General features: G+C 34.2%; 1 protein-coding gene across 1 annotated transcript; it reads right to left on the minus strand.

Moving 5' to 3' along the window:
* Positions 1 to 17946: 17946 nt before the first annotated feature.
* On the minus strand, positions 17947 to 19164 carry LOC132850558 (uncharacterized). The gene is made up of 4 exons (XM_060877196.1): positions 19031 to 19164; positions 18450 to 18553; positions 18306 to 18323; positions 17947 to 17996 (listed from the first exon to the last, which is right to left on the minus strand). The coding sequence occupies exons 1-4, from the start codon at positions 19162 to 19164 to the stop codon at positions 17947 to 17949; spliced, it is 306 nt and encodes a 101-aa protein (XP_060733179.1).
* Between the last annotated feature and the right edge of the window lie 244 nt (positions 19165 to 19408).

A 19408-nucleotide genomic window follows, 5' to 3' on the forward strand; every position in this document is an offset into this window, starting at 1 on the left:
TATTGTAAGGAAACCAACAAAAAAATCCAAAGTTTGCACTCACATATTTCTTTTTCCTGAAGTCAACAAATTTTAAAACTATTAAACATTACCCCAAAAATAAACTATTGCAAGATTTAAACCACGATGAAATGAAGTGAATGTTTCAAACCCTAAATGTACAAAAAATAATAATAAACATATCATACATACACGTTTCTGTTACAAAGCCACAAGTTATGGTTGATCCAAAGTAATATAAAAAGATTACAGTGCAACCAATATAGATAAGAAAAAAAAAGTCACTCAAAATTTATATTGATTAAATTCTTTAAAAGCCCTGAAACCCGGAAGCGTCTTTTGACACGTGGTTAAAACTCGGGCGATGGCTCCCTCTGGTGGCGAAGAAGTGGGACTGCAGAATAGTTCAGTAAATTTGCTCCTATATTTAAATTCTGCTTGTAAATAAGTTTGAAAACTATAGTAAAACAATCTGTGTACTACTAAAGATTCGTGTTCGTGGATGTTTCTGACAAACATCAACTACTTCCTATGAAATATTGCCTGGTGGTCATATTAATAGTGGATTCAAAAGAGTACAAACAGAAAACATAGCAACAAATATGGATGTCCAAATCAAGAGGTGACAGAACACAAATTTAAGTAATTCTCTTACTTATATTCAGACTGAACAAAGGAAGAAAATGTCTTTTGTGGCAAGGCAATTTGGTGGTCTAGTGGTTAAGGTGTTGACTACCAATTGGAAGGTTGTGATTTCAAATCACAGGTCCATGAAGCTGCCACTGCTGGGGCACTGAGCAAAGCCCGTAACCCTCAATTGTTCAGTTGTATAAAATGACAGAGATGTAAGTCGCTCTGGGAATGGGTGTCTGTAAAAATGCTGTAAATAAAAAGGAGATGCTGGTTTCCTCAATAATTTTGCTGTGTTTACTTAGGTAAGGAATAGTCACACACATTAATGTCAATATCACAAAAAGGCAGAAGGATAAATATATATAATAATAGTGTATATGAAGAATCAGATGTTTCTCTTAAATACACAAATACATTAAGGCAGTAGTAGATGTTTGGCTAAAGATCTTCACACTGGTCCTTGTAGTAAAAAGAGCACTTCTACTGCAACAGCATAAACCAATAAACTTTATCAATCACAAACACAAATCAATATTCAACAGAAAAATATTTGCACATGATGCTGCACCAAACAAGTGTCAGTAAAATATGCTTAAAATGCATAAAAAATGGCTAAAGGCTAAAGAAAAATATATTTTGTTCTCTATATAAAGTATACAAACATTTAACATTTTTCCAAGTTAGGAATTTATTTAAATACGGCATTTAAAATATTTGTATTTCTCATTATTTATAAAAAAGCACTTTATACTTCGAGTTCTTTCAAATTATCCTAAAATGTAATCACAAAATTATGTTTCAATGTGTATCCTTACAAATGGTGACTTAAATAGTTACTCCAATATTAATAATAACATGACATACTATTATATTACTTAAACAGCAATGTAAGTTTGACAGATTTATGTGAGCATAGTTGGTTACACAAACATTTTATTATTAAGTGTATAAGGTTAACCTGTAATAGGCAAAAATGACATGCCTAGAAAAATGACTAGACATGCAATTATTATTAATTTGATAATTAGAAAGCATTTAGAAAGCAAGTGTCTGAAGACATTTTTGGTAAACGTCAACCACACTTCTACGAAATATTGTTTGTCCAACACACAAGTTAATGGTTGTTCCGAGAGAGTAGAAATAGCCGATAGTGGCATAAATGTAAGAATATAAATCAGCGTATTGAGGGCTTATTTCATCCACTACAAACCAGACAAAACAAATTAAAGAAAGGAAAGTCTGAATGATGCCAGTTATTGTCACCCTCATCTGTCTTTTGACAGGAGAGAATCTGCGTCCCTCTATCCTTTTCATGTGTTTCTGTAGGTAGAGAATTGTCACACAGTTTGATGTCAACATCACACAAAGACAGAGCAATAAGTAACCACACCGTAACCAGATGTCTACGTCAGAAACTATTTTCAGTGTATCCATTGTAGCATTCTGTGTTTCATTAAATTGTCCATATGTTGTATTGAAGTAATTTTCACAATCATCATTACCACGTACTACAGAACATGTAATGCCTGTAGAGAAGCCAAACAGGAAGAAGATTTTATCTGCTACCAAAGCTGAGTATATGAAGCATCTGATGTTCCTCTTCAAACAGATTAAGAAAGAGCATGTAGCAGGAACAATCTGGCAGAAGTAGAAGACATTCAGCCAAAGGGATGAAGTTATACTGGCCCTCATAGTAAACAAGGCCATTTGAATTACAATAAAATAATACACAGAACTTTGGAAAATGGTCATGACTGCACAGATCAAGATGCATAGGTGAAGAGTGATGGTGCTACCAAGAAGTGTTCCCAGTAAAACATTAAGTGGTTGTTTCAGTTGCCCTGTTCTTTGCTGTGGGAAGAACATACAGAAGACAAAAAACGCATTGGCAAAAAAGCAGAAAGAGGAGAAAAGGATTATCATAAAATTAAAAGGTGAGTAATCCATCAGAATAGCATTCAAAAATTCTAAGCATCCAACTTTGATTTTTTGTCTCTATGAATTTCAACAGCCAGCTGTCTGTTATATATGCTCTCTGCATGTCAGAAGACCCACCCTAAGTATAATGTACTCATGGTTCAGTGCTGACAATGTATAGTCTGCTTCACCTTACAGGGGCAGGGTCTAAATTAAGGATACAATTAAAACATGCTACTATCAGTTATTATTTAATTTTTTATTAAGACGTCAAAACAGTAGATCCTCTTCACCAAAACATTTAATATTTTCTTCTTAACAGCTCAGTAGACACATTACAGTAAGTCATTGAATTCTTACAAAGCTAAAAATGGAGCAACACCCTCTTAACGCAAAGCTCTTATTACTCCTTGCACTGCACCACACTCACTCTGATATACTAACACTGCTCAACTGGTCCCAGCATCTCTCAGGGGTAAGAGGTGGATATACAGCAAGACTCTTCTGTTCTGGCACCGAGGTGGTGGAATGAACTTCCCACAGATGTTGATGGGTGAAGACCCTTCTCATCCTGCAACACTACAAAAATCATTATTATGTCATTTCTCTTCTTGAACCAAGTTTGATTCTGTTAGAAATGTAATTCACTCTGAAATTTAACCATTACCTCTATGTATTAACAAGCATCTCAGTCTGTAGTATTTCCTAGTAGAGTATATAGTATTCTTGATGAAAGAATTACATTTACCCTAAATTCAATACCTCTTTTTTGCATGCAAACACAATTTGTCCCTTTCTGTTCTATCTGCATTTGCAATGCAAATAATTCACAATGGTAAAACACAATGGCAAGTCTAATTTACTTTCTATGTCACAGTGTGGCTGATTTAATCCACAGTTACTTTCAAATTCAAATTTTATTTGTCATATACACAGTACAACATGCAGTGAAATGCTTTAAGCTTTCGTATGTCCCAGGTTATTATGAGCCTGGGGTCAGAGTGCAGGGTCAGCTATAGAATGGTGCCCCTGGAGCAGGTAAGGTTAAGGGCCTTGCTCAAGGACACAACGTTAATGTCTCAGCAGCCGACCTTCTGATCAGTAACCCGAAGCCTTAACCACTGGACCATCATGTCCTCTTTCATGACTTTTATTAGCTTGACTCAGCAGCTCTTAGTTGATACATTTGGTTATGATAGTTACTTTTGAATTGATCTTGAGGCTTATCACTATCTGGATACCAGTAATGTCATGGTGTATGCAAACGCACTTCATATACTGTATTTACAGTGGAAGTGTATAACAAGCTCAGAGCTATTAGGCAACTTATTCCTTGAAAAGTCTTGCCAAAACCTTTTTGTAATGTAAGTTCTAAGCATTGTTCATTTTTTGTAATCTTTTATGCTACATTTACTGTTAAATTACTATTTTGTGTTTTGATTTTTTTATAGTAACATAACTACTCATGCTCTGTACGCTTGGACTTTTATTAAGTGATGTCACAGCCAGAAAATTTAACTGGTTTGACTTGCAGGCATGCTGCAATATTATTGAAGAACTATTAGACATAATAAATGTAGTTGTTAAGCAAAGTATTTGAGCAATGGGTTTTTGATGACAGGATTAGGAAAGGGAATTTCTTCTCCTTAATCTTTGCTGTGTATGGTAGGATAAGGACTAAAGATTCCAAAGTTATTCATATCCTAAATATTATTCAGATGAAATAACTTATTGCTGGATTACCTTGTTCAAGAACATAAATTGGATCAAAAAACTGTAATGTAATGAAATTATAACATAAAAAGAAATACAGAGGACAGAATAACAACAATTAACTTTTGATTGATTGGGTTAAGTGTTAAGACAAAAATGCAAATTCATCCGTTGACAAATGAATATAGGCTGTAGGATTGTTTTCGCTCTTGCATGACTGACCTCAGCATGTTCACAATATAATGCAAATGTGCAGGGTCCAAAATGAATATGATTTATATATTCCTAAATCATTAAGTAAATAATGTGGATAGCCACCAAGTAAAATGTTTGTTTTTGCTATTAAGATACATTACAGAATTTTACTATAAATTTTCCCATTTATGTTCTGACTCATCTGGATTGCTGTGGTGCATTTCTGTAATAATTTATTAATTCTACTATGACATAGCATCATTTTAAGAACTGTGTTCAGTACAATTCCTGCACATCTAACTCATCCAGAATAGGTATAATTGAGGAGTTTTTTTGGGCCGAGGAGAGAACCTCTATTGCGCAGGCAAGTCCAATTCCTTTGTTTTTGCTATTAACTGAAGACATTTGTGTCTGAGATCAAAAGATGAATATGAGACAACAGATGATTATCTGGTTATATTATTATATCAGCTTACCTTTCCTGATAATTACATCTAGAGGTTTTAAACAACTTGCATGCCACCTAAGGTGGAAGCCCAACCTTATTGTTATTGGAACAGACAGCCTTTAAGTAACTAAATAACACTTAATATATAGTTATATGTACTTTTCAAACTGTCTGGTGCAGCTATGATTTTCCCCGAAATTTAGTTTCACACATATTTAGGGTAAAGAGGTGATAAAGGGAAAGAGGAGCATAATCTGTAAGTCAGCTTTTCTGTTTTTCCATCATTTTTGTTGCCATTATGTATATGACTTTTTTGTAGCTGAGGTGTTTTTTTTTTTTTTTACAAAAGGTAATAATTTATGTTTTGTTTTCATTGTTATAAAATATTTTACAATGATCTGAGTTTGATAACTGAGTGATTACTTCCTTAAATTTAGTGAGGGGAGGAGTATAGGACACATGTTAAAGAAAAATAAATTATACTATAATAATAATTTTCATTTTTGCAAGGTTAATGGTTTGTATGTATCCTGCTAGAAAATATACTAAATATTTTTCAATATCCCACTAAACTACCTCCTAAATTGCAATTAGATACACAATGTCCTTAGCATAGACATATTACCATGATGTTGAGCACAACTAACACTGATGTGTTTTTACATTGTTACCTAAATTGCTGTTCTACTGTACATCCATTGACTCCCAGCAGAAAGACTAGGTGACAACACCAATTAAAAGTACATAAGGCAAATACTTGAATTGCTTATTTTTCATTTGCCCCTATTACTCCGTGGCCTGTGTCAGCTGACATTTTTCACCATTTTTAGCCATCTTTATGGACAACTGTTTGAACTTTCTGTTGTGTCTTTTACTCCTGATAGTCTGTCTCGACTATACTGCCGTTCCTGACCGAATTGATTCTTTGATCCGGTTCATTTATGTGACCTTTACTTGAATGTCTAGAATTAAGTATTGAGTATTCATGACTCTTTAATACTACATACAGTGAAACACTTTCCAAAGTGGATCCAAAGAATATCATTAACAAGTTGTTTTTCACAGTGTTGTAAACAGTTAGTCTGGTGAAGACTGTTGATGAGCATGGAGATGTTTCCTTCATCTCACAGATGAAATATGGACACCCATCCAATGGAATTAATATACAGCTCTTAGTAGAAACTCTTTTTGAAATGTTTCATTGCCTCCTGATGCTGATGTTTTCAGAAGTGTAGCATATTAACCCAAATAACCAAAAAAATGATCATTTTACCTGTATGCAGTTCATAGCATTGTAGAGTTCAACTTCAATATTTACACTTCAATCTTTATCCTGGAAGATCACATGTGCATCTTCTTATTCAGATGCTTGCAATCCAGTGTACCTATCCTGCCTAATTTCAGGGATTATACTGTACCTGTGCCCATTTGCCAAAAAAATAAATAAATAAATAAAAGATGTATTTAAATTAACTCCCTTAACTTTTTTGTTTGTTTTTTTTTCTTTGTTTACTATGCAGGGATATTCTTTGCATCATACAACAGTCATAAACTCTAATTCAATTCTAAATCCAAAATATTATTAAAAAAAAAAAACTTAATGCTTCAGACATTTGAGTCCATTTACAGGTTAATACTCGATCTTTATACAGAGTCAAAATTTATATATCATGCAATTTAAAGTAAAAAATTTAAGAAAACCTAAAAAGAACTAGAGAAAATAAAAAAAAAAAACAGAAAATCTAAAAAAAAAAAATATGGAAAATGCGAATGTCTGCATTTGCATATGAATATCACTTGTAACCTTTTTTCTTTTTGTGTGCAAGATTTACAGCCTTATAACATCTGAGGGTTTGAACATAAGAAACGTTTTATTGTTCTTTTACTCTAGGGCAATTTACTATAGGAAAATTAAAAACACATTTTGTTTGAAAACAAGCTGTTATATAAAGATGTCCTTCCAAAATTATATTGCAGGAAATTTCTATTAAACATTAAAATGTAATCACAGCCAAAATGTAAACTACACCAAACAGGATTATGTGGAAAAATAAATGTCAGTGTTAAAGAAATTTGGTAAATCAACTCCTTAAGATACTTCTGCTCTATTGTAAATAATGTGGATAACCGGTACACTACAGAAGGGGTGTTACTACAAAAGATTCACTTGAATAACAAAGCGGCAGCTTTGAGGAATTTTTGCCAAACGCCAAATACTCGCTGACGAAATATTGTCTGGCCAACACACAAGTTAACAGTGGATCCAAAAGTGTACAAACAGACAACAGAGCAATATATATGGCCATTCAAATCAACATTAAGGTTGAATACAAATACAAGTAATTCTCTCATTAATATCCAGACTGAGCAAAGTAAGAAAAGGACTGTCTGAATGATGCCTGTGACTGTCACTCTCATCTGTCTCTGTAGGCGAGGAGATGAAATTGTGCTGCTGCTTCCCTGCATGCTCTTCATGTGTTTCCGCAAGTAAAAAATAGTTGCACAACTTGATGTCATCATCACAATTAAACAGAGCAATAAGTAACAAAATCTTATCCACACGTCTACTGAAAAGAAAAAAATGACTGTGTCCAGCTTTGCATGTGCCTCATCCCATTTGTTGGTGTATGTAATATTGAAGTCATATTCGTAAAGGTCATAAAGCTCCACAAATGCTAGAGATAAAGCAATACCTTCGGAGAACCCAAACATAAAGAAGATTTTGTCTGCTATTAAAGCTGTGTATATGAAACATCTAATGTTCCTCTTCAAACAGATGAAGACAGAGTGCTGAGCAGGAACAATCTGGCAGTAGTAGAAGACATTCAGCCAAAGGGATGAGGTTACACTGGTCCTCACGGTAAACAAGATCATTTCTACAACAACAGAAAAACCAATAACACCTGACAAAATTATTTCAGATTCCATGATGACATACACAAAAATGCAGATTTGAAGAGTGCTGTTGCATCCAACAAGTGTTCCCAACAAGACGTTAAGGGGTTGTTTTAGCCGCTCTGTTCCTTGCTGTGGAAAGAACATACAGAAGACTAAAAAAATGTTTAGAATGATGCTGATAATGGACACAGGTATGTTCACCAAAGCAAAAGATAAGAAATCCATCATTTGCTCCAAAAAAATACTCCTGGGAGCCACAGAAATCTATTTTGCTTATCTTGTCAATCGGAAAGGAGCCTCTCATATATGATCTCTGTAGCTCAGACCCACCTTCAGAGAAAGGAAATTATTCATTGTGGGAGTGCTTACAAAATATAGTCCACCTCACTTTGCAAAGGATATGGATATTCTTTTAAAAGAAAAATCTGCAATGCTTTTGAATATTGACTGATATAATAATAATAATAATAATAATAATAATAATAATAATAATAATAATAATAATAATATAGCCCAAGAGGATGCTCTTCTTCACCCTTAAAACAGTGTTCATAGACCTTTATGGATTATAGGTCATTCACCATCACCAGCTATGAAATAAATATATTATAGTTTTACAATATATTATACATTAGCATGTTATAGTATTAGAATTTACCAAATGTCGCTTTCAAAATACATGAATACAAAAGCCCAGGTTTCACTCCTCATATCTAGCTACAATAGCAATTTGTGAAATGAAACTATTACCTAATATTGCTTATTTTACTGTGCTATGAAAACAACTAATGTATCAGTTTCTATTTCATTTGTATGTACAATGCAAATAACTTAAAGGAGTGAGACAGACTAGCTTAGTTTAAGGATTTATTATCATAGAGCTTATTTTCCATGTCTTTGTGTAACATACTTTGAACAACATTCTTTTACTTTATTTAACAATGTTTATTTTTGTTTAAATATGCACACAACAGCAAACGTCCATTAATATGTTTTTTTTGCATTGTTCTAGACAAATGATTAATGGTAAATGCCTTTAGGGTTCTACTAATGACCTGTCAGGATGCCAAACCTCTGGGTTTAAATACTAAGTAATATATGGCAATGTAGACACTGTGGAACCACAGGAATGGTCGAAGCACTGGCACCAGATCCCTAATAACAAATTGTTGCAAGATTTAAATCCTATTGAAAATCTGTGGTCTAAAATGGAAAAGGAAGTACATCTGAACATCCACAAGTTAGGAATATAAAGGAACTTCAAATGTGGCGCATAGAAAAGTGACACCAGTTTGGTCAATGTTGTCCAACCCTGTTGGACATTACAGAAAAAAGTGTAGTGCTGTTCTTCCCAAAAATAATAAATATAGGGATGTAAAAGATTACTGTTAACTTATGTAAGAAACGGTTTAAATGTAGAAATAATATATCATACAATAAAACTTTGTAGATTTTATAAATGAATCAATAACATTAATGCAGTGTCAGGATAAAGATTTTAGCAGATTAATAAACAAATTGGCAGAATCATCTGGGAAGCAATATGCATGCAGGGTTAAGTGATCAGCAAATAGTGTGAATCAAACTAATCAAGTGTGCAAAACAAACAAATAGTGTTGGCAAACCAGGAGAGCAATCACAAATAGGTAATGACTGGTAACAGTGACAGAGCAAGTACTTCATATAGTGTTTGAATTAGAAAGTCTCTTTTAAATAGTCTGTGCACAGTGAGGCTGAATGAACACAGGTGCACTCATTCAGAAGCAAGGTTACTGAATATGGAATTGTGTTTGTTGGGATAATATAAAGTAATGGTTCGTAATCATATGACAGTGCATATCAAAAAACAACTTGACAAATGTGATTATGTTTCTGGCAAAGTAGATGTGTAATATAGTAAAGCCATGTTTTTAGGCTTTATAGTTTTAAATGTACAAGAAAGCAGCTGAAAAAAATATGGGCAGAATTACAGATTTCTCTCATTGTAGTCAGGATGCAAGCAACATACAATATATTATCAATCCAGTAATTTTCTATGTAAAAATTTCTATTCTATATAGAAATTTCTATAGAATATATACAGTATATATATATATATATAGGTACTGCAGAAACACACATAAAAAGAGTCCATGCATATTTGCTAATGAACAATATGAACAATAATGAACAATTCTATTTTATAATCTTATAAAAGAGTAATAGTAATAATATCTATTTATTCATTTGCAAACTTCCAAGACAATAAGCAATCATTCTAAAGTTACTTGTTATTGAAAAGTCCCAGAATCACAATTTATTTAACAGTTCATAATCCAATGACATACTAAGCACCAAAAAAGAGAATGTGTCAGGGTAAAATCATATGATAAAAGAGAAAACACACGTCCATAAATATTTATATTTTAATTTTAGTTTTCTGATCTATAGATGACATGGATATTGTGACAAAAGAAAGTGTAAGTGGAAATATTTTTAATATAGTTGAATTACCTTTAAAATATCTTATCGTGAGATTTGTCTGTTCAGTTATCACTATCCGTTATCACTGTTTCTGTTAGATAACTAAGTAAGAAAGCACTTTTAACAAACTTCAAACCCATATATCTCCTGATATTGTCTGGGCAACACACAGTTGTGCCAAAAGAATATAAACAGACTATTTTGCAAACAATAATGCCAAACAAATGAAGACAATGTTTAAATACAACCAAGTGAATTCAAACAATTGAATCACCATTATCAAGATTAATCAGTAAAGATAAGGAAATAAATAACAAATTGGAAATCATTGTAAAAGTAAATCTGTGAATCAATTCCTAAATCTACATGCAGAAAATTAGATCTTAGATTCTGTTCTAGTAAATAATGTGGATAACTTTGATAACTATGGTAGACAGTACTATGTGTTACTACAATAGTTTCACTTGAATAACAGAGCGGCAGCTTTGACAAATTTTTGCCAAATGCCAACTACTCGCTGACGAAATATTGTCTGGCCAACACACAAGTTAACAGTGGATCCAAAAGTGTACAAACAGACAACAGAGAAACATATATGGCCATTCAAATCAACATAAAGTTTGAATACAAATACAAGTAATTCTCTCATTAATATCCAGACTGAGCAAAGGAAGAAAAGGACTGTCTGAATGATGCCTGTGACTGTCACTCTCATCTGTCTCTGTAGGCGAGGAGATGAAATGGTGCTGCTGCTTCCCTGCATGCTCTTCATGTGTTTCCGCAAGTAAAGAATAGTTGCACAGCTTGATGTCGTCATCACAATTAAACAGAGCAATGTGTAACTACAACTTATCCATATGTCTAGCATCACTAAAAAAGTCACTGTATTAAGCTCTGTTTCTGTTCCATGCCGTTGTGTTGTATAGTTGTCAGTGTTAAAATACTTATCAAAAAGTGCATTAGCTGCAATATTTTCACATAATCCAAAGATGAAGAAAAGTTTCTCTGCTATCAAAGAAGTGTATATAAAGAATCTGATGTTTCTTTTCAAATATATGAAGACAGAATGCTGAGTAGGAACAATCTGGCAGTAGTAGAAGACATTCAGCCAAAGCGATGAGGTTACACTGGTCCGCATAGAAAAAAAGAGGATTTCTACTGCAACAACAAAAACCATAAGCCTTGAAGAACACAGAGCAATAATAATGTACAAAAAAATACAGATTTGAAGAGTGATATTGCACCCAACAATTGTTCCCAATAAAACATTAAGAGGTTGTTTCAGCCTGTCAGTTCCTTGCTGTGGAAATAACATACAGAAGACTAAGAAAATATTCACAAAAAATGTAAAAATAGAGATATTACTGTTCAACAGAACAAAAGTTAAGGAATCCATCGAAGCAAGGGCAAAAACAATTGAGTGTCAAGAAGAGCAGTTTTGTTTAACTTGTCTTTCAATGTTCCAGTGGATAGGTATCTGTCATCTAAACCCTCTGCAGTTCAGAAGACCCACCCTCAGAGAATACACTGGAGGACTGCGGATCAGGTATATCCTGCATCACATTACAAAGGATGGGACTTGATATTAGTAAAAGGCCATACTATTACATTTCAGTCTTTGACATTTCAGTCTTTGAGATTTTTTCTTTGAATAGACTGATAAACAGTCATTGTAATTCTTCTATTAATCTAATTAAATGTAATTAAATGTAGTTGAACTCTTAATCATTCTATACAATGTTTACAGTGTTTGTAACTGCCTATATAGACAGAAAATTACTGCAAGCAATGAAATTATGCACATTTAATTTTACATATTCCAATTAATTAACCAATCTCATGTGGATTTACGACAAAAATGGTCAGGAAAAAGGAGAATAATGTATAATGTAGTATGTTTTATGAGTTAATAATGTTTCACTGTCAATAAACACAAGTACATTTGCCTAGTATTCTCCTAGTATCATCCATCTCTTCTCTGGATGCAATGTAAAATGTGTGAAATTAAATAATGATGTAGTTTATGTCACTGCACTAGTTTTCATTACATCTATATTTACAATGCAAATAACAAAAACACAATGGCAACTTTAGTTTATTTTACATGTCGTGGTTTACCACAGTTTAAACTGAACAGAATTGTTTCCTCCATTTCTATGCTGTTTATTTTTCTATAGTTATAAGAACTGACTGTAGACTTATACTGTATATAATCCTCATTTTGTTTAAAAGCCAGTGTCTCGGTACTAGTAATACTATAGTGCAGATTTACCTCACGTATTTGTACTATTTATAATTCTCGGTGTAAATGGCCAAGTGTAGAAATAATGTAATTTACCTGACAAAAATATAAAACATATTGATCATATTATACACTTATTGATTTGATTTATACAGTAGGTGTTGCCTTAGCTGAGATTTTACATTAATGTTGAAATTATTTGTAGAGATCACCTGCACAGCTTGTCTTATGTACTGTACAGTGGACAGTATGAAGAAAATCAAAGCATCGTGTCTCTGAATCAGCTAATCATTGTTAAGTCATGTACAGTGCATCTGGAAAGCGTTCACAGTGCTTCACTTTTTCCACATTTTGTTTTAAGATCAGACTCGTAGTGCTCCCTACACAACAAAAGACCTTAGACTCCTTAACAGAAAGAGTCTGCTCTGCCCTTTCTTAGAAATTGCTTCTGTATTGTCTGTCCAGTACAGTTTGATGTTCAGACGAACACCCAGGTACTTATAAGACTCCACTCTCTCAATATATTTTTCCTGAATGTTCACTGGTGGTATTGAAGTGTGTTTGTGCCTGTGGAAATCCACCACCAGTTCTTTGGACCGCATTTTATATTTATAGGCAGTTCCATTGGCACCAGTCCACAAAAAAAAAAGAAAAGAAAAAGCGCTATGTAGCAGGTTTTCTTCAAGGATGTCCCTGTAGCCTCCCAGTTCCTGCTGCTGCAAAACATTACCACAGCACTACCACCATGCTTCAGTGTAGGGATGGTATTGGCAAATTGATGAATGGTGCCTGGTTTCCTTCAGATATGATGCTTGCTATTCAGGCCAAAGAGTTCAATCTTTCTTTCATCAGACCAAAGAATTTTGTTTCTCATGGTCTAAGAGTCCTTCAGGTGCCTTTTAGCAAACTCCAGATGGGCTTTCATTTGCCTTTTAGTGAGGAGTGACTTCCGTCTGGCCAGTCTACCACACAGCCCTGTTTGGTGGATTGCTGCAGAGATGGCTGTTTTTTTCAAAGGTTCTCCTCTCTTCACAGAGCAACGCGGGACCATCAGGTTCTTGGTCACCACCCTGACTTATGTCCTTCTCCACCAATTGCTCAGTTTGTCCAGGCAGCCCGCTCTAGGAAGAGTTCTGGTGCTTTCAAACATTTACGGATGATGGGGGCCACTGTGCTCACTGGGACCTTCTACGCTGCAGAATTTTTCTGTATCTTTCCCCAGTTCTGTGCCTCCATACAGCCCTATCACAGACAATTCCTTGGACTTCATGCACATGTTCTGACATGCATCGTTAACTATGGGACCTTATATACTGTAGACGGGTGTGTGCCTTTCCAAATCATGTTCAATAAACTAAATTTACCACAAGTGACACCAATCAAGCTGTAGAAACATCTCAATGATGATCAGTGGAAACAGGATTCACCTGAGCTCAGTTTTGTCATGACAAAGGCTCTGAATACTCATATATATGTGTTTTGTTTTTTTTTCTTTTCTTTTTTTTTTTAATTTTCAAAGATTACAAATAAACTTCTTTCACATTGTGATTATGGGGTATTGTATGTAGAATTTTGAGGTAAATAATAAAATTAATGCATTTTGGAATAAGGCTGTAACATACTGTACTAAAATGTGAAAAAAGTGACGCACTGTGAATCGTTACCGGATGCACTGTACAGTAGTTAATGCTGCAACATTTTCAGCAACCCCTAAGATGGTCACATGTTATAATGCATGCAGACAATAATATGGTGAGTTTACATTAATCACCAAGGGCCCATAAATCCACAATTACAGAAGTTGACCTGTTTCTGAACAGAAGGGATCCTCTGGGTTAGGAAGTGTTCACAAATGACTTCAGTCTATACGCTTTTCTGCCTTTTTCCAGTGTTATGGATTTCTTTGTACTATGTCTAGCCACATTCTTGCCAAGCAGGCTCTCTTTGCCCACAACCCATCAGACTGGACATGTTGCCCTAGAGGCAGTTGGCACTGTGACACTGTGAACCTTAAAAATATTGAAAAATAATTGTAAATACCACAAATATACAGTATGTCGGTTGTATGCAGGCAATTGGAAATGTTTTCTATCTCTAGTGAAACACACTGGGCATCCATCAGCCCCTTATCTTTGCAGTTTAACTATTTGATACCTGGAATATATTATTATTTGCAAGATAATACTTTTTTGGCAGTGGTAGCTTGAGTGGTTAAGGTTATGGGTTGTTGAGCAGAACATTATGGTTCAAGCCTCAGCACCACCAAGCTAACACCCTTGGGCCTCTGAGAAAGGCCCTTAACTGTTTCTGCTCCAGGGGCACTCCATCTTGGCTGACCCTCTGACCTCCAAAGTTGGGATATGTAAAAAAAAAAGAATTTCACTGTGCTGTAATACAGACGTGACAATACTAAAGTCTTCTTCTTCTACAATTTGTAAAATTGGCCAGGTTTCACTCTGCTCTTTATGCAAAGACAACATATCAGTTTTCTTTCCATCTACATTTCCAATGCAAATAATTCACACAATGGTCACTGATTTATTTTTCATGTCACAGTTTGAACTGCTCACGGTTTTAAAACATTTATTTTTTTAACTTGATTAATACCATATAGTGTAACTTAAAATAGCCAACATAAAAATGCAAGTATCCAGTACAGCCTTATGGAAATGAACATCTTGTGTTGGTGTTTGTCACCAGACAGCAGATGCAGAATAAGAATGCATATTCCAAACTGACTAGTATCCAAAATATATTTGAGCTAATTACTTTTCAGGATTGACTGTTAAAGAACCCTAAGTGCAGTACAGATCAGTGTCAGTGGTTAACTCAGAGTGAAGGAGAGCTTTTTACGTAGAAAACCCAGGGCTCTCAAGTATCATGCATTGAGAGTGACAATTCACGCATTTGGGTCTTTTCTCACGCTCTCCCGCCACACATTGTATTTCTCACGCAGAAAAACGTACAATTTATCATATATTTAATAAACCGCAGCGCCCAAAATGTATCTGTCCGCACCGCTCTCTCTATGGAACCGAGCAGGAATCAAGCGCGTCTCCCCTGGAGTTCTTAGTCGAGCCTGACACTTATCAGCCCCTCAAAAAAAAGAGGCTACACAATAGCCAATCAGAAAATAGCACTATTGTATATGGGTAAGATTTAACGCAACAACCAATGAAAAAAAAGCATCACTTTGAGCACAGAGTAAGTCATGATCTCCTGTTTTAATGTTACAACAAATTCACAACTTGTTTGACACAAACAGTGACATTTTTACTGCTGTTAGAGAATGTTTCCCAGATAATCAGCATCAGTTTTTCATGAGTGTCTGTAACTTAGCCAACAGTTTTACAGCCTGTTCACTGACAACACCTGCTCAGAACATGTAGTCTAGGCCAGTGGTTCTCAAACTGGGGGGCCTGAGATGGTGCCAGGGGGCCCCGGTTCACTGACAACACCTGCTCAGAACATGTAGTCTAGGCCAGAGGTTCCTTTTTTCAAAGGTGACTGGATTGAACCAATTTGGGAAACTATCAATGATCGTAGCCTTGATTTTAGTGCTTCCACATTCTAATGCTGATGCCGAGAGGGTATTTTTGATGGTCGGTTTGAACAAAACCTCAACACGAAACAGCTTGTCTCTGGACGGGACATTGTCACTCTTTCCTGTCTTCAAAACGTGAGAGCCCTGAAAATGTAATGAAATATATTCAAAACTGTAATACTTTTTTCACATAAAGATTTTGCATATAGGAGCACAAAAAGATAACTTTAAAACAAAATACTCTATTAACTAACATTTGATTTATATAAAGTGCAAAGATATAACTGCATACCAGTAACATGCCTATTTCAATAATAAACTGTAGATAAATATCATATAACACCACAAGATGGCAGTATGGGACGTAGAGGTGTATTTATATATGGTTCAGTAGCTGCAAAAGGATTCCTAGAAATGTCATCTAATTAGATTGCTAATGTGACAGTCATATTTTGTTATAGTCTGGATCCATTACTGCATAAAACAGAAACTGAATTACAGACTGACTTCTTGACTTGCTCTGAATGAGTTCTTGCAAGTTTATGCACATTAATAGTGTTGACATGAACAAGAGGAAGCTTTTTTAGCTCTCAGTATTACTCATGAATTCATCAATCCTAAATCTGAGTTCCATCCATCCATCTTCTACCGCTTATCCGCTCTGAGTTTAATTTTTAATTCTTTGAAAAAATCAGGCATATGCTAAACTCTGCTGGATTCACAGGTTCCAGCAAATTGCTGTTGGGGAGGGAATTATTGCTCAATGGATTAGAAATAATATCAAGTATTTTGCAAGGCAGTGAAGAGGTCTATTTAAATATTTTAATTTTCTAGCATTTTCATATTCAAAGAACATAGACCTTAGACGTCAAAGTTGCCTACGATCAAACTCCCAATTTGGTCAGAGTGTCTGTAAACATTTTAACTGCCTGAAAAAAGCTTGATTAGAAGTAATATAATCAAAAAATATATTAGCTAGTATAATAATTAGACCAGTATATAAGCATCAATAAAATCAAATAAGGTTAATACTGCAAGTAGGAAACTCATACTAAAAAATGGAAAATCAATTTAGTATCAAATATGTCATTTGAAAATATGAATCATTTATGTGCAAACAAATATTTTGTTAGTTCTTTATTTGAGTATTAGACACATTTGATTTTTATATAAGATTTTTTTCAGCAAACCTCAGAAACAAGCAGCTCTACCTAAGCATCCATGAATTATTTTTTGTTTACTGCCTAACTGCTGCAATGCCTGCATAAAATGACATGGCAGAAAAATGTTGCCTATCACATGCATATAAGGGTCTTGTCTTTGTGAAGAACTTAGAAAATCTGTTTTGGCATGACCTAAGGTAAGGGTATCTCAAATATTTATTATAGTACATGGAATAAGCTAAAATAAACAAGAATAATAAAATAAAAATAACAATGAACAATTACTCATTTTCAAATAAAATAAATATTATTTCTATTTGAAGACCATCTTATTTCAGTATTCAGAAACTAACAAAGTCAAACAGATATTTTAATAAATGATATATTTCAGTGTCTGAAAGTGTTATATGATCTTGGAAATGATGCAGATTTTTTTAGGGTAAGTATGACATTCTACAAAATAATCATAAATTGTCATTTATAGTTATAATTCTCTCAGAGCAGAACTCCATATAACATAGTGCTTTATAACAGTGATTATAGGAATATTTACAAGTGATACAATATATGTGTATGAAAATCTGACCATCGGACTTATATGTGTTTTTTGAACTCCTCGTTCCAGATACAACTGCCATTCCAGTTCATCCCAGAGAAGTTCAGTTCTGTACAGGCCACTTACAAGATCTTCCCCTCCAAATTTGGCAAACCAGGACTTTGTGGAACTCATTTAGAAGCACGGTGGCATTGTCAAGCTGAAATGTTTGGGCTCGACACCTCCTATGAAGGGAAATTACAATGCCACAGGAAACAAACATGTCCTATATTATTAGGTGCTTCCTAATGTGATGATATAGCATGGGGAAGACCAATATTTTAGGGGTAATGATCAGTTTATACATGTAATACAAATGCATTATTTCTCATTAAATAAAAATTTCTCAAAAATTACAAATTCAGTCAGACAGAACATTTGACATAAGACCAATTTTGCAGATAAAATAAACTAAAACATTGGAAACATCTTTTAAAAACAACATTTTTTCCAAGCACAAGCTATTTGCTGTCGATACAATGACTGTGCAATACCTTGAGTAATGGTGGTTCCTAATGTATAAAAAGAGACAATAGTGCAAAGGACATTTATATTTTCGTCAAATGCAAAAGATACATTTAATTCTATTATAAACCACAATGTGCAAATTAAGTTTATTAGAGCATGTAATGCAATACTTCTGATGGTCATCCTTATCTGTCTCTGGAATCGGGGAGAAGAGAGGGTGCTGCTCTTTTCCATATTTTTCAGGTGTTTCCACAAGTAAATAATTATTGCACAACTTGATGTTGACATCCCACACATATTTAAGATAAAAAAAGTAAATGTCATTAAAAAAATTAAATACCATGTAAAAGTGACCGTTAACCATTGATAATAATTGGTATTAGCTGTACTTGTGTCATTATAACTACCAGGATTTTGTAAAAATTCAACCCCGATGAATAAACTGAGTCCACATACATAGAACGCTCCACTGATGAGCAAAGCGCAGTAAATAAAGACACGAATATTTTTCCTCAAGCAGATGAAATAAGATTGTGCAGGAGTAATCTGGCAGTAATAGAACATATTCTGCCAAAAGGATGATGTTACACTAGCCATCATGACATAAATCATACATTGATAAACAATAAAATAGTCCCAGTATGGTAAAAGACTTGAACAGACATTTAAAAGAGTACAGGCATTTATAGTAATGTTGCATCCAACAAGTATTCCTTGCAAAACATTAAGAGGTTGTTTCAGAAGCTCTTGCTCACTCTGTTGAAAGACCATACAGTAGATGAAAAAAATGTTCATAAGGATGCTGAAAACAGATGTAGCTACATTCACTGAAGCAAACACTGCAGAGTTGATTGCAAAATAAGTCAGTGATGCATTGGTATCCATTCTGGTTCTTCTGTTTTTTTTGTTCTGAAAAATGTTCAGAAATGATGTAAAGCAGGACTGACACAATGTCCTTGTTATTCTCTGTTAAAAAAGCCCAGACAAAAATAAACAGGGTGGTTCTCCTCTGCCTCCTCAGCACATTTCAATTGAAATGAAGTGCATATTCCTTTATATGAGAACATCATAGCCGCTTCCTTCATGTATTTCCATATAAAACATCCACACCTTGAAGAATGCATTCAAC

The sequence above is a fragment of the Tachysurus vachellii genome, chromosome 8 (assembly GCF_030014155.1).
Source record: "Tachysurus vachellii isolate PV-2020 chromosome 8, HZAU_Pvac_v1, whole genome shotgun sequence".
NCBI classification, from domain to species: domain Eukaryota; kingdom Metazoa; phylum Chordata; class Actinopteri; order Siluriformes; family Bagridae; genus Tachysurus; species Tachysurus vachellii.